We start from the raw sequence: 15,625 nt of genomic DNA, 5'->3' as shown, positions 1-15,625 counted from the left end.
TTGCTCACCTCTGCTCTGTGGGGCGTTCGGTTCGACCCGACACAACACCACAACACACGTGGAGTGTTGCCTTGACAACAGTTAAGGGTATATTTTCGAGAAATAATGGCAACGGGAGTCTCTGAGGACACATCTGAGCAACCGTATCATTTTTAACCGGAGTCGGACCAGGAACAAGATGACAAACCCAACGAAGTTCGAACAGGACGTTTCTGAATGGTTGGTTAACGTCATGTCCCTTTGATCTATCTTTGTACTGGCAGAGTAGCCTAGTGAGATACGAATGCTATGTGTTTACTGATGTATACGTTAGTTCATTGACAGATTGATGTTATAAGATTTTTTTTTTGACATTACTTCTTAATCAGTAACAGACACCGTTATAAACCATCTACAAAAGTAAGCTTAGTGTAGTGTTACCAGGTTAACTTTATCACCCGCGTACACAGTTTGTAATAACAACCATAACGCGTTGTTCATTATAAACGTGGGATTATTAATTATATTGAGAACGTCATACACAGAAAGCATGCCGTAATGTAACTTACCCTGTAAACTTTAGCCTCATTCATCGTGAAGCGTACAAGCGATTTGCAAAGATTAATATAAAGGTTAATAAAACGTTACACTCACATCTTCTGAAGGTGCAGCAGGAACACAATCCTTTTTTCAAGAGCAGCTTATTAGCAAAACCTGCTTTATACTGACCCTCGTTTATAAAGCAGAAATGATTTGCGCAAACATTGACGTTGATCGTGGGGAATATTCCCTTCGAAAACAAAACTCATTTTCTGAAGAGAATCAGATTAGACATCATTGAGAGAGAGGCTGCAGATGGCGCATCATGTTTGTTTTCTTTATTTTGCAAAAAGCACAACATTTTGTTTTTATTGTGACTGTACACTATTTTTTTTAAACTTAACAGATTATAATGATGTATAACACTTGCCTGAATGATAAAAAACGACAAAGTTATTTGAGTCTCTTTGGCACTGATAAGAAAAAAAGCAAGTCGATCGCACCGGCGCGACCGCCGACTCGAAGGGGGTTAAAGAGCCAGGGGTGTTAATTTTTAAGATATTTTCCCATTTAACACTGCTCATCAGAAGATAAATACAACACTTCCATGTAGGGTTGTAACGGTTTGAGATTTTCACGGTATGATAATCTCAGAAAATATCACCATTTCACAGTATACGATATTAAAGCTACACTGTGTAACTTTTTTAGTTTATTCTGAGCTAAAAACACTTAGTTCTTTCAAAAATATGTGTGCTCATTAATGTATATTTACTTCTTTCAAGTAATAAAGTATTCTCGTAAGTTTATAATATGCCATTGAAAATACATACGGGTAATGGGTAGGGTTGGGCATCGTTTTGATTTGAACGATTCTGATTCCGATTCTTAGTTTCGATTACGGTTCTTTTCGATTCTCGATTCCGATTCTTTGAGGGGTGGAGTCACAACATGTCACAGGCTCATTTCACAGAGGAAAATTGTATTTTGATTCAATAATGAGTTTTAATTTTGGGACTTTCTCCGCTGGCATTTTCACTTGCTTTGCTGCAAAGGTGAATGGAGTTCCACACCGAGTCCCGGTTTAACAATAGCATTAACAGCAGTCATTAGGACTGCTACTAGCGTGGGCAATTTGCGTATAGCTACATTTATCTACGAGGGGGAAAAATAATTTCAGTAACGTTGTTGTTCACCACAATTCGCAATTTGGTCAAGGGGTTTACACTACAATCACTTACCTGATTATGATGAGGTGGGATAATGTTAGTTCACCCTGAAATGAAAATAAAGCCATCTTTTACTCACCCAGCTGTTGTTCAAATGCGCGTGTTCCAGTGTGTGCGCACTCCAAGCCGCAGTAGCCTCGTGCAATATTGTCATGACAACCGGTACACAATATTCACTTAAGGAGGTTATATTATTAGTATTATTTCTTATCATATACGTTATAGAAAAGACGAGAATCGCGTTTTTTTCTATTGAGCTTGATTTCTCAAAATGGTGCGCGCGCGCGCGTGTGTGTGTGTGTGCTTATCGTGGGTGCAATGACAACAGTGCGAGTTATTATAGTAGGCATGAGCGCCTCATAGTGTACACAGAGGAGCGCGCTCAGAATAACGGCCGAGCTCAGTGTTTTGACTGAATAATACGGTTTCTTTCTCGCAAAACCTATAGTGTGCCCACTGAACACTATCCATATGGCGCGCGTCTCCCTGTATCGTTGCGTGATACATTTGTTTACTTTTTGTAATGTTTTAGCTGATCGCCATTCACTGCCATAATAGGAAGGCGCGCGTGCAGGAACAGTATTTTAAATGTCATAGGACATAGGGCACTGGGACAACATCAGGGTAAGTAAAAGAAGGCTTTATTTTCATTTCAGGGTGAACTATCCCGTTAATAACGTTGGTTAGCGCAGGGTTGCCCGAGGGACAGACCTGCGCAGCATTTCAAACACGCTACACTCGTTAATTTATAGCTACACCACATATTTGTAGTGCATCCTCCCGTGCAAGAAATAAGTTTGTCATGTGTTGCACTGTGCCGACCCAGGTTTTTTTTTTTTGTGAAATAAAGCCACACTTTTGAGCGCTGCTTACCGTGCTCCATGGCTGCAACAGAACAAACGGGCGCGGCAAGCACTTCCGAAAACTTGCGCGTTTGGAACCGATGATCGGAATCGAAAACAAAATTTCTAAACGATTCCAATGGCATCGTTATTTTTTAAACGGTTCCAAGTTGGAACCGGTTCTCGATGCCCAACCCTAGTAATGGGTTCGAATGCGGGTCGCCATGTTGCCCCTCCATCTTGAAAGTATATCAGCCAAAGAGGGACATACCCGTGAATTCGCCTTTCGCATTTTAACACTCGATGGCACCGTGTTCGAATTTGGACGAGGTCGAACTGGAAGCCATATTAATCTTGGACTAAATCGGCCACCGTAGGAGTTAAAACGAAATCGGAATTGAGAGGAAGAGAAACTAATATTCACTGGATGGTCATATACCTTTTAACCGCTAGATGGGGGAAAATATCACACAGTGTAGCTTTAAACAATCAAATTTTTCTTCTTCAAATTTCATTAATCTAAAACATAAAAAAATTATAGATTAGTTTAACTTAAATTTATCATTAAATAATTTATAATTTTTTGAAAGAAATTCTGGTTCTACTGTTTTAATTCTTCTGGATTCTGTACTGATTTAATACAAACATACTATCAAAGATGGTGGTAATGAAATTAAAGCATAACATTTTAATATAAATAATGTTTTAAAATGTAATCAAATGAAAGTAACTTATACGTTCATGTTTGGCTGCACAACAGATATTTACTAAATGAAAATATGGGGGAGAAATACATTCCTTAATGTTTAAATAAATTGTAGTAGCCTACTGTTGATGATGATTATTATCATTTTGATAATTCTATTCATTCTATTGTACAATCGTAATTTCTTCGCATTAAAAAGCAGACTTATTTTGATGGGTTGAGGTGAAGAGCTTTGAGTTTCATGGTGTATTTGACAGTAGTTTCTCAAATAAAATAATAAAATTATTTTTAAGCGTTCTCTTAGAGCAGGTCTGGAGATGTGTTCATGTCCTTGTATAGTGAGACGGCAGATGCTGTAACACACAGAGCATCGCGCATACTTGAGTATGTAGTACATGAAGCGGCGCCGCTCATTCACAGAGAATCTCCATGTATCCCCTGTAATGTTAGTATCGTGTTGTCACGAACGCTCTCTGACTGTCACATAACAAATGGGTGCTAGAGGTAATTCGGCCTCTTGTCTATCAGCTTCCAAAGTTTGTAGCTCCTAGTCTGTGTATTCTGGCTCAAAACGATATGGTTCTGGATTTTGGTTTGATACAAAGTAAAAATCCTCTGACAATTCCTCAAAGTCAGCCATGCAACAGTCACGTTTGCTACTATCTTCCTAGTTATGTTGGTTTTGTTGACAGACGTAACAGCGGGGCTTCTCCGGTCCTGCGAGCAAATCACTCCGCAGAAGTAGAGCAGTGCTGCGCCTTCTGAGAATATAGTCCCCAGTGTGTATAAGTTTATAATACAGTCCTTCCAGAAAAATGCGGCTTTTTTTTGTGATTGTTGCGGGCAAAAATCCTTGATTATGCGGCACGTTTTCTTAAAAAATGCGATGAAAAATGCGGGATATTTATGCAATTTTATGCGATAAAATTGCGGGAACTTGCAAAAACTGCGGTTTGATGAGAGAGAAAAAAAGCACTACATCACAGAAAGTGCTGGAATATTTAAGTTCTCATCTTGTTTTATTGAAGACCTTAATAATGGCTCAAATTTACAAAACATTTAATCAATCAAGTTCTGTAGCTTTACAAAAGGAATATGCTACAACTTCTGAAAAAATTAATAAATAACTTCCTGTTTTACAGATGTCGCTATACAAAACAGACATTTGAGTGCTTCCAATGCACAAAGTGCAATCTCTTAAAGGGTTAGTTCACCTAAAAATGAAAATTCTGTCATTAATGACTTCCCTTTATGTTGTTGGACACAAATTAAGATATTTTAGTTGAATTCCGATGGCTCAGAAAGGCCTCCATTGGCACAATGTACACTCTCAAGACCCATAAAAGGTAGCCTACTAAAGACGTCGTTACAAAGTCCATCTCACTACAGTGGTTCTACAATAACTTTATGAAGCGACGATAATAGTTATTGTGTGCAAAAAAAACTAAATAACGACTTATATAGTGATGACTGATTTCAAAACACAGCATCATGATGCTATGAATCATCGAGTCGATTCATGATTCGGATCGCGTGTCAAACTGCTGAAATACGTGACTTTGGCGATCCAACCCGCTGAATCGACTCATTGATTCATAACGCTTCAAACCGCTGTATCGACTCATTGATTCATAACGCTTCAAAGCTTCATGATGCTGTGTTTTGAAATCAGTCAGCACACAGGGAAACTGCTTTGCTCTTTTGCTGTTATTTTTGTTGGCCAATGGGAGTTTGTGCTTCATCATGGTTTCACCGGTATCTATGGTTTCTCCACGGGGTTTGAAGCTTTTCGATGACGTTCGCGTCGGGTAATCACGTCACTTCAAAACGTTCCCATGGCAATAGGCGGAAATGGCGGCTCTTGTGTGAAGTAAACGAAAATTTTTCAACTTTCTGCTAATATATATGACTTTTTTTGCAACGAAAATGCGGGGATTATGAAATCATGATAGCCCCGCATATTTTGCACGCGGAAATAGGCAATTTATGCGGCGAAAGTGCGGCGTATTTGAAAAAATGCGGCCCCCGCATGAATATGCAGACTTTGGCTGATTATGCATTAAATCACGCGATCGCATAATCGCGTTTTTCTGGAGGGACTGATAATATGGCTGTGTCTCATGTAACCTTGTTATTTGTACACACTGTGACTATACACTACACATCACAACATGTAAATAGGAAAATGTTGGTGTTATTTTGTCACTTTTTGAGCAGTAGGCTAGATGGAGCCTTATACCTCCAGTCTTTGTGCTAAGCTAGGCTAACGGTGGGTGAATCAGACAGAGTTATGGGATACACGGAGATGAGAATGGTATGTATGGACTTATTTAACTCTGGGGGATACAGTGAATAAGCTTAAGTCCCAAAAAAGTGGAGTGTTCCTTTAATTTTCGACGTGGGATAGAGATTAGACTGTCTGATTTATTTCCCTCAAAACCATTAGAGGTTGAACGATAGTGGATTTTACCGATACCGCTAACTAGGTTTTTTTCGCCTCTAGAGGCCGCTCTCGTGCTATATCATGACAACAGACCCTTCTCAGAGCTCTTGTACAGTGTAATAACAGTGCAAGTGCACCAGTCTCAGCCGCTCCAGCAGTGGACGCAACGCGGGAAAAGTATCGGTGAGGATTTTTTGCCGATAACCGATTTTTCCACCAATCAACTATCGGTGCCGATTAATCGGCAAAACCAATGAATCGGTTGACCTCTAAATACCATAGTTATGCAAATGTACACAGTATGATAATCATGTGTTTTATACTGTGGTATATCACACGGTATATCGTTACAACCCTACTTCCATGATTCCCAGAAGACAAAATAGGTTTATAATGTATTATGCATTATGTTTCTGCAAAGTTTAAGTAAACTTATGATTGCAACTGTATATGCATAACTGTGGGAAAAAGACCATTTACCTTACACCACTGAGGTTACATTCCAATAAGAAAGATCCAGTCAGATCCGGACGGAGGGCTCGGAGATTGTCCACATGGAGATTAACTTTATTACCAAAGTCACAACGCAAAACCTATCAACACACACAAACACACCAGTCCAATTAAACAGCAGATTCTCACTCTTTCCATTTTATTCACCAAGTGTGTGCACAAATACCTCTGCAACACCACTAATGGACACGCTGCACACTTTTCCTCTTTCCCAAACCCCAGTGTTATTAGCAGCACAAAACATCTCTGCTTCCCAGTGCATCTCCTGCGGCTCTGACTTGGAGAAGAGACTCTTTAGCGTGTCGTGGATTCTGAAAACATTGCAAGCAAAATGGCAGCATTACAACTTCAAATGATGCTGATGATATATAGAATATGGACTGAGGAAATCAAAGCAGGCACCTTTTCAGCTGGCTGTCAAACTGCAGCATCTGCACAAAGATGTTTCCAGGGGAGGTGACGTGTGTCACACGAACTCTAATGTCTTTGAGACAGGTGGGCAGACTCAGGCTGGGCATCAGCTCTTCAGAAGCAGGAGGGGGAGTTGGCTCAACAGACATAACTTCCTCTTCAAATGGAGGGTCCCAAACAGTCGTCTCCAAGGGCTGGGTGTCTTTAACCTGGATCCTGATAAAGCAGGAGAAAAAGAACATGGAAAAGAATGAATTTTACAGCTTAGCTTGAATGAGCAAGCAAGAGGAAGAAAAAAAAAGACAAAAAGAAAGAACAAAAAAACAAAGAAAGATGGTCCAGATGTTTCTTTGGTCTTTTTACAACTTACTGTTGACTGGAAACAGCAACGGCATTTCTGACCAGTACATCCTCAATACTGGTTCCAGGGAAATCATCGCCAATCTCATAGAGGCACACAGGCACAGGTGTAATGTCGGACTCTGAATAAACGTGAGTGACAAGCAAAAAATATACAGTGTACCACATTATCCTCAAGTTTATTATCAAAAATGTATATAAAAATGACAGAAATGTAAACATTAAACTTGCTTAAAGCAGTAATGTATTTAATAAAAAAAATTATTAAATTAATATGATTGTCAATTTAAACATTCAAGTGCAAGATGCGAAAGAACTTGCGAGGCTGTGAGAATAGTTGTGTGTGCACTCATCTGAAGCTCGCACTAGGGATTGAACGACGAGATTTTTTTAAAGTCGACATGCACGTGACGAAAGTAGAGTCGACGTCAACTAGTCGCTGATGACGTCATTAATTAACAAATAACCCTGAACCTTGCGCTGAGACGCGAACGCGGGTTCTTGTGCACAGGACAGCTATAGCATATGACATAGTACTGCCCATAAGGATATTGCTCCTACACATCAATTCTACCTGGCAGCGTCTTTACTTATAGTGAAGCTGTGAGTTTTAGTCATCAAGAAATATGCTAGAAATATTCAGTTTCTGAGCTATTTTATTGATAAATAAATGGCAGAGCATTAAAGGGGTGGTTGATTAGGATTTCACTTTTTTAACTTTAGTTAGTGTGTAATGTAACTTTGCAGATGTTGTTTGCACAAACAGCAACAACACTCAAAAGTTCAAAGAAAAGGGAGACATTTTCTTTTAAAGAAATTGCTTTTTAACGACTAAAACAAACGGCTGGTAGGGACTACAGCAAGCTTCTCGTGGGTTAGTGACATCTCAAACCAGTCCTGCACGGTTCCTATTTTGTAAACCCGTACCCCCAGCAGTGCTTAAAACCGCATCAGACCCATTTTCCGACAGCAGCACTAATTAAAATCCACACCCGACCCGACTAAAATAGAATCGACACCCGAACCGCACCCAAAATAAAATCAGTTTAGCATTTCACATTATAGACACATTAAAATGTTTATTGCCAGCATACAGATGTTATTACACGACCATTAACACAAGGACAACTTCAGCCGAAGCTGTCAAAAGGTTACATCATGAAGAACATGGTTGTGTGTCCTTATCATCTCTACGAGGCACCTTCAGTTCTGTCCCCTTTTGAAAAATACTTTTCGATAGAACTGCTTGTGCTTGGCTTGTTACCAGTTATCTGCGTGCTTCCTCAGCCATGAAGTTCCACATTTGCGGCGATCCAATATGATCTTTTCTTCAACTCCTCAGGAGTGCAGGCAGATCACGCGGGTGTGGCTGATATGGATTTGAAATTATTTTATCAACTTGAAATACAGGCAAGGCATATTTTTGTAGATGTGTTCCTAAAAATATATATATATTTTTTTATATACATGCATATATGTTTAAATATATTAGTTTGCGCGCGATTGTTTTAAACCCGTGTTTAGACCAGTGTTTCTCCCTTGTCCGACCCGACCCGCACCCGTATCCGACACAGTTAGGATGTTTTTCACCCGTTTCAGCAATATTCGCGGCTCACCCGTCGGGTACCCGCATCCGTGCAGGACTCTATCCCAAACCATAAATGTACATAAACCCCTCCCCCGGAACACACAACAAAGGTCATGTTGAGAAGAGCAAGGGTTATGTAGCAGTATCGTTGTTCAATCCTCTTCACTAATATTCTCTGGGTATGATTCGGGCTCTTCAAAGTCTTGCACTTGAACGGACAAATTTACACAAAAATGTCAAAATGCCCGTCTTGGCGAGTATCCTAGCAAACATAGGTTATGTCTTAATTGAATAAAAGATGCATGTGTTCAGTATCATTGTACTGGATCTGTGAATTAGGTTTGTGACAGCAGCCTAATATTCCTGCTAGGGATGGTCCAGTATCCGATCCAGTATCGGGACCGATACCAGCTTAATTCAAGTATCGGATTTTCCCAATCCAACCTGCGGAGAAATCCGATATCCATGAGCCATGTCTGCGCTTTAACGTTGTCTGCTGAAATGACTCCAAAAGTGATTCCCACCGGCTTGTCTGCTATCTGGCTGCAAACTATGGAATAGATTTCCTGAACGGAGGCGCGGCTCAATGAGACACAAAGTTATGAGACACGCCCCCGCTCAGGAAATCCATTCCGCAGTTTGCAGATAGGATAGCATTGAGCAGCATTATGGCTAGCCAACATGTCAGCTGTGTGGAATTACTTCACACTGAAAACACCGCAGAGCAAGACAATGTTTGCAAAACCGTATTTCAGAGAGGTGGAAGCTCCCTCGCGTCGTATAACACAACGAACGCAATCAAAAATTTAAAAAAGCAGATAAGTTCAAGACTAGGGTGACATTTAAGAGATAATCAGGGTTAGACATTAACAATCGCCATCTGCATGTGTATTTCGGCTGTGGCGTGTAACACTCACACCAGCCACTTTGCACTTATTATGTTCTTCTCAAAAGCCATCTGTTATAATCGCGTTGCGCATTATAACCAATCACACGTTTTTCTATTGAGTTTATGAATATAATAATCAGAGGCGTTCAGATTAGCTGAGTTTTGTTCAGAGCGCGCACCGCTCTCACTCTCGCTGAAATCTACACTCAAAGCAGAGATGAACGTGCGATGCACGCGAGATTCATTCATCATACAGTGCTGGACTGTTTTTGTTATATATTTCAGCACCGAAAATAGTTTCAAACAAACACAGCAGAACCATAGCGCATCTTGTATGACTGGCATTAGGTTGGCTTGACATTCGCGAATCTAGGGACCGTCTCTAAAGTTACATACAACATTGGTATACACGTTTCTAACTTAAATGGCATTTGAAGAGAATGACTTCGTCATAAAACTGACTGTAAAGTGTTCATCTAGGTGTCAGGTATGATGCACACCTTTTGGATTATTGATGTTTAATAAAATTAGCTGTCAAATCATATGAAAATATATGCTTTATTTCACTAGGATATATGTGTCATAGCTGATAGAACACTGTAAATATATTCTCAAACAATATTCTCATCAGAGATAATATTAGAGATTTATGTGTTATGCGTTGCCATTGACGACAGCCATTATAAGGAAGGAAATCCAACAGAATCTAGCTTAAAAAAGTGCTTAGAGCTGCTTGATTTATTTTTTGTCTGTTTATTTTCAAATATAAAACTTGTTGAAATGTATTAAATGTGTGCATCTGTTCTTTTAGAACACTCATCTTATTTGAACAAAGCGTGATAATATTGATAACGTGATAATTTGGGTTACTATTATCGTGATGTGAAATTTCCATACCATTTCATCCCTAATACGTACATATCATACTTGCCTGTTGAGAGTTAATTTCAGCATCATATAAAATAAACAATAATGATAATAATAATATTAAAGCAAACGCAGCTCTGGTATCGGAATAGTATCGTATCGGCCGATATCCAAATTCAGGTATCGGGATCGGAAGTGAAAAAATGTGGATTGGTGCATCCCTTATTCCTGCTGTCTATTTTTAATGTTAATCAAAGAAAAGACAAGGAAATCACTCATTGGTCTTAATCTAGCTTTTGTAACTTAAATTAAGGATTCATCTTAATTTATACAGTGAAGATTATATGCAATCTTTTACATGAAAATTCAATTTCTGTACCTGAAAACTACTCTTAGATACCTGAAAACATGGTTTATTTTATTTGTGCCGTTTCTTGTTGTTTCATTATTTGCTCTTATTTTCTATATATATTTTTTGACAGTAGTCCTTTCATCCCCTGAACATAGCACATACAGAACTGAAACCGTGAACCTAAAACCGTGATGAAAACCGAACCATGAGTAATTTGAACACCCCTGGTGTTTATGCATGTAGGTGTAAACTTACTTTTAGCCACAACAGTGACAAGTTTACGCTCCACGAGTTCCTTAAACATATCACAGGCTTCATCACTCCACGTTTTCTGCAAACTGACCACATCATTCAGACGGCACCACAAGGCCTGAAAATAGATGGGCAGACAGGCTTCCTTAAGTTTGTTATTTATCAGAGGTCTCATGCCGATGATTCAGGTGTGCTTGAAAGACCTTGGACCGGTACCATGATGGTAGCTGAACAAAGGGCTACAGGGATTAGTTTTGAGTTGACAAAACCAAACCAATCCAATCAGGCTTTGCTGGTATCATGACGCTGATCATCAACTTTCTCTGTCAACTCGGGATAGAGAACAGCCAAATACATGCTGTGGAACAGTAAATTGCGATTCACTTCTCGCGAGAGAAGCAGCGGGATTCACTTCTCTCTTCTGCAGAATATTGCAATTTGATTGAAAAGTTAAGAATCTAAACAAATTTACACAGAAAGTAAAGAGCGGTCTATGAAAGCCGACAACTAAAATAAAACATCTTGCTATTTTAGTGTACGTAAAAGTTTATAAAGTATAGAAAAAAATTAAACATTTAATAATGTATTCATTTTTATAGCTTTCTGTTAAATCTTAACTTAGTTAAAATATAAATATATAAAAGGTAATATAAATAAGTGCTTAATTGATAAACTAAAATTGTACATGTGTAATGGATTAATGGTATAATAATTACATAAATAATATCTAAATCAAACAATTATTATTATTATAATAAATAAGCATTGCTAAAAGCCAGACTATTTGTCTTTAAAAATAATTTGCTATATGTAGTGACCTCTAATTTGGAGTAGAAACAGGGGTACTTTGCTCATAGCTGATTGGTTCAATTTTGGTTTGCGATCTCTTAACTGGAACATAACCTGCACTGAAGCAGGTTAGCCGTGGTGTGTAAGTTACAATGACAATGAACACTGCTAAAAGCCAAACCACTTTCATGGTGCCTAAAACTAGAGGTCAACCGATTAATCGGTTTTACCGATTAATCGGCACAGATAGTTGATTGGTGGAGCAATCGGTTATCGGCAAAAATCCACACCGATAGTTTTTCCGGTTGCGTCTGTTGCTGGAGCGACTGAGACTGTCATTACACAGTGCAAGAGCTCAGAGAAGGATCTGCTGGCAGTATATAGCACGAGAGCTGCTTCTAGAGGTGAGAAAAAAAACTATCACTGACGCCTTGTGTTTACATTCACACGTGAGGCTTCATGTTCGCTGCACATCATATGAGAGCGCTGACACATCATATGCGCGTATAGGCGTGAAAAATGTATGCATTATGCATATAGTTCATGTGAGCTAATACATCCTTGTTGCACAGGGACTTGCTTAGTGTTACCTATGAAATGTACATGCATGTTTCTAGGTTATAGGTAAAGAAACAAATTTGACCTATAATATTTTAATGTTTAAATTATTTTCAGAAGAATTTGTTCGTAAGAACTTCTGTGTTTTATGTTAGAATTTATATGTTTTTAATTTAGCACATTTTCATGGATCAGTACTGTTTTTTTTATTTTATTATTGTTATAAAGTTCAGCACTGTTTTACTTATGTTTTTTTTTTAAAATCCAGTATCCATTTTAAAAACTATCGGTCGATTAATTGGTTATCGGCAAGTGCAGTCCAACCTAGTTATCGGTATCGGTAAAATCCACTATCGGTCGACCTCTACCTAAAACCCAGCAAACTAAACTGAAACATACCTGGCTAGCCACCTAAACCAGATATTTGCACTCTCAGGTATATTTGTTACCATGGATATAAAGTACGTAAATATGAAAAGTACTTGTACACTTGCAGCACGATCGCAAGAAATCTTGCCATGCACCGGCAATAAATTATTATTAAAGACTATTCTATTCATTTGGATATTGATGTAGGAACTGGAGTTGTCAAGTAAGTTTCATTCATATTTTAACCCTTTAAACCAGCTTAAATCTTACCATTTCTGGCAAAGCAAAGAACTCATCCTTTATCTGTCTCAGATCTTTCACAGAGAGAGTTTTTCGGTAGCCAAAGTCCACATACCGAACCTCTACCATCCGACCACCAGGGAAACCTGAGAGAGATAAACAGAGGCCTTAAACTTCATACATTGTATCAAAGTGACACTGACTTTTACTTCATGTTTATATGTTTGATATTCTGTACATCAACGCACCGGTGACCTGAACCCTGCACCATTCTCCGTCATAGCTAGCGACGCAGGCCTGTGAGACAGAAGGGCAGTAGATCTGGAACTCACTGTTTGCCTTGGGATGATTGTAACAGTCTTGAAGCTTCGAATGCAACAGCAGGTACTCCATATTTTCAACCTACATTCACCAAGGTTGAGTAAATCACATTTTACAAATCATACATTTAATTTCATTATTATTTAATAATGTTTGTTTTTACACCCACTTGTTGTACATAGAAGTCTGACGGTGAGTTTACATGAGCAACCATAGCGTTGAACTCAACATTGATTTTAGGGGGAACTGGAGGGTAGAAGAGCAGGGGCACTCTGCCAGGAGCTACTATAGGAGCATAGAATCTGTACACACAAATTTCATATCAGAATTGTTAATATTAACAATAATAGCAAAACAATAACAAAAAAAAGAGGTGACAATCTAATTGTGTTTACTAGGGTCGGCAAAAGTTAGTGTTATTTTTGAGATTAATGTTTCGGTAACACTATTCTAAGGTGACGTAGTTACACGTTACTACATGTACTTAGTATAGTAATAAGAGTAAATTATGCAAAATTACAGAGTTCACCAATAGGGGGTATGACGATATCTTGTGCCACGTGATATTAAAATGTGATGAGATTTCTCGTTGAGGTGAAAAGCTGTCTTACAATACCACATGACGAAGCGTGAGGGTGAAATTAGCATAGAATATGCCACCGCTAGGTTTCCATGACATTACATTAACATTACATAAGTAGAGTACTTTGATTATGGTACTTTAATGATGGTTGCACTTATTGTTTACATTGAACAACATTTTTGTTATTTATACTGTTTTTATTTCTATGTTCAATACAGTTTCACGAGAAGAAATGGCAGAAGGCAGTGACAGCACTTGGGGGATTGTTCAGCCTTCTAAAAGGACCAAATCTGAGGTGTGGTCATATTTTGGCTTTTACAAAAGTCCTGAGTGAAACTTAAATCGAAGATGGTCACCCTGTCTGCAGAACATGCAAGAAGAAGGTCGCTGCAATAGGGGGAAACACTTCAAATCTACAAACGCAAGGCAAGTGGACTTTGACCTCAATAACAAAACTACGTCTGGGAAATAATAACGTGAAGCTTGAGCCAAAGACGAACAAACAAGTTCAGACAAGACAAGGGTGAGATTTAAGGGATAATCAGGGCCCGCCATTTGCGGGTGTATTTTGGCTGTGGCCTGTAACACAGTTACTCCCACTAGCCACTTTGGCGGTTGAACTTATTATGGTCTTCTCAAAAGCCATCTGTTATAATCGCGTTGCGCATTATAACCAATCACACGTGTTTCTATTGAGTTTATGAATGCAATGTCTAATAATCAGAGGCGTTCAGATCAGCCGGAGTTTTGTTCAGAGCGCGCTCTCACTCACTGAAATCTGCACTCAAAGCAGAGATGAATGTGGATGTATGCAGGAGATTCATTCATCATACAGTGATTGACAGTTTTTGTTCTATTTCAGCAGCGAAAATTGTTTCAAACAAATACAACAGAACCACAGCGCATCTGATATGACTGGCATAAAGTTGGCTTGACGTTCGATATTCCCGAATTTAGGGACCGTCTTTAAAGTTACATACAACATTGATATACATGTTTCTAACTTCAATAGCATTTGAAGAGAATGACTTCTGAAAGTGTTCATCTAGGTGTCAGGTAGGGCTGCACGATATGAGGAAAAGCTGTGATGTGCGATAACATTGTTTAATATTGCGATGACGATATGACTTGCGATAAATATTCGAATGTGAATGTTAGCTATACTGTTCCCATGTCTTAGTGCTTTAATAGGTCGTGTTCAGTGTTGGGCAGTAATGGAATACATGTACCGGCATTACGTATTCAGAATACATATTATGAGTAACTGTATTCCGTTACACTCTCTAAATAAATGAAGGCAACTTAATGCATTTCTCAGAACAGAAGAGGTGCAGCGGGAGCTAGAGGTAGAGATGGAGCCAGAACAACAGAGCCAGGGCAAGAATGCGTTTCTATATTGGAAATTCAAGCAACATTTCATATTAAAGAAAGAGAAGGGAGAACGAAATATAACACTGCAGTGCAACGGCGTGGTGGTTGGGGGTGGCGACTACACATGCATGCACGCCTATATTTTTTATATAGCCTATATTATATATATATATATATAAATTCGTTAAATATTATTTGTTTATATTTTTTATTTTCAAAATGTAGGCTATTTAATAATAATATATATATATATATATATATTTTTTTATTTTTTTATTTATTTATTTATTTATTTATTTATTTATTTATTTATTTATTTATTTATTTATTTATTTATTTATTTATTTATTTATTTATTTATTTATTTATTTATATATATATATATATATATATATATATATATATATATATATATATATATAT

General features: G+C 38.2%; 1 protein-coding gene across 1 annotated transcript in view; it reads right to left on the bottom strand.

Moving 5' to 3' along the window:
- The window catches only part of rnf17 (ring finger protein 17), a gene marked incomplete at both ends in the record, with an annotated part of 65,192 nt that overhangs the window by 15,514 nt on the left and 34,053 nt on the right, over positions 1-15,625 (bottom strand). The window contains 8 exons of the mRNA XM_079820701.1: positions 6,220-6,332; positions 6,419-6,563; positions 6,655-6,879; positions 7,034-7,145; positions 10,975-11,089; positions 12,958-13,073; positions 13,176-13,329; positions 13,418-13,550. Of these exons, the coding sequence (XP_079676827.1) occupies positions 6,220-6,332; positions 6,419-6,563; positions 6,655-6,879; positions 7,034-7,145; positions 10,975-11,089; positions 12,958-13,073; positions 13,176-13,329; positions 13,418-13,550 (1,113 nt within the window). The remainder of the gene's footprint in view (positions 1-6,219; positions 6,333-6,418; positions 6,564-6,654; positions 6,880-7,033; positions 7,146-10,974; positions 11,090-12,957; positions 13,074-13,175; positions 13,330-13,417; positions 13,551-15,625) is intronic.

Source organism: Gobio gobio (assembly GCF_949357685.1).
Source record: "Gobio gobio genome assembly, chromosome: 7".
Taxonomy (NCBI): domain Eukaryota; kingdom Metazoa; phylum Chordata; class Actinopteri; order Cypriniformes; family Gobionidae; genus Gobio; species Gobio gobio.
The sequence above is the reverse complement of the archived record's forward strand: the minus strand, read 5'-3'. Positions and strand labels throughout refer to the sequence as shown.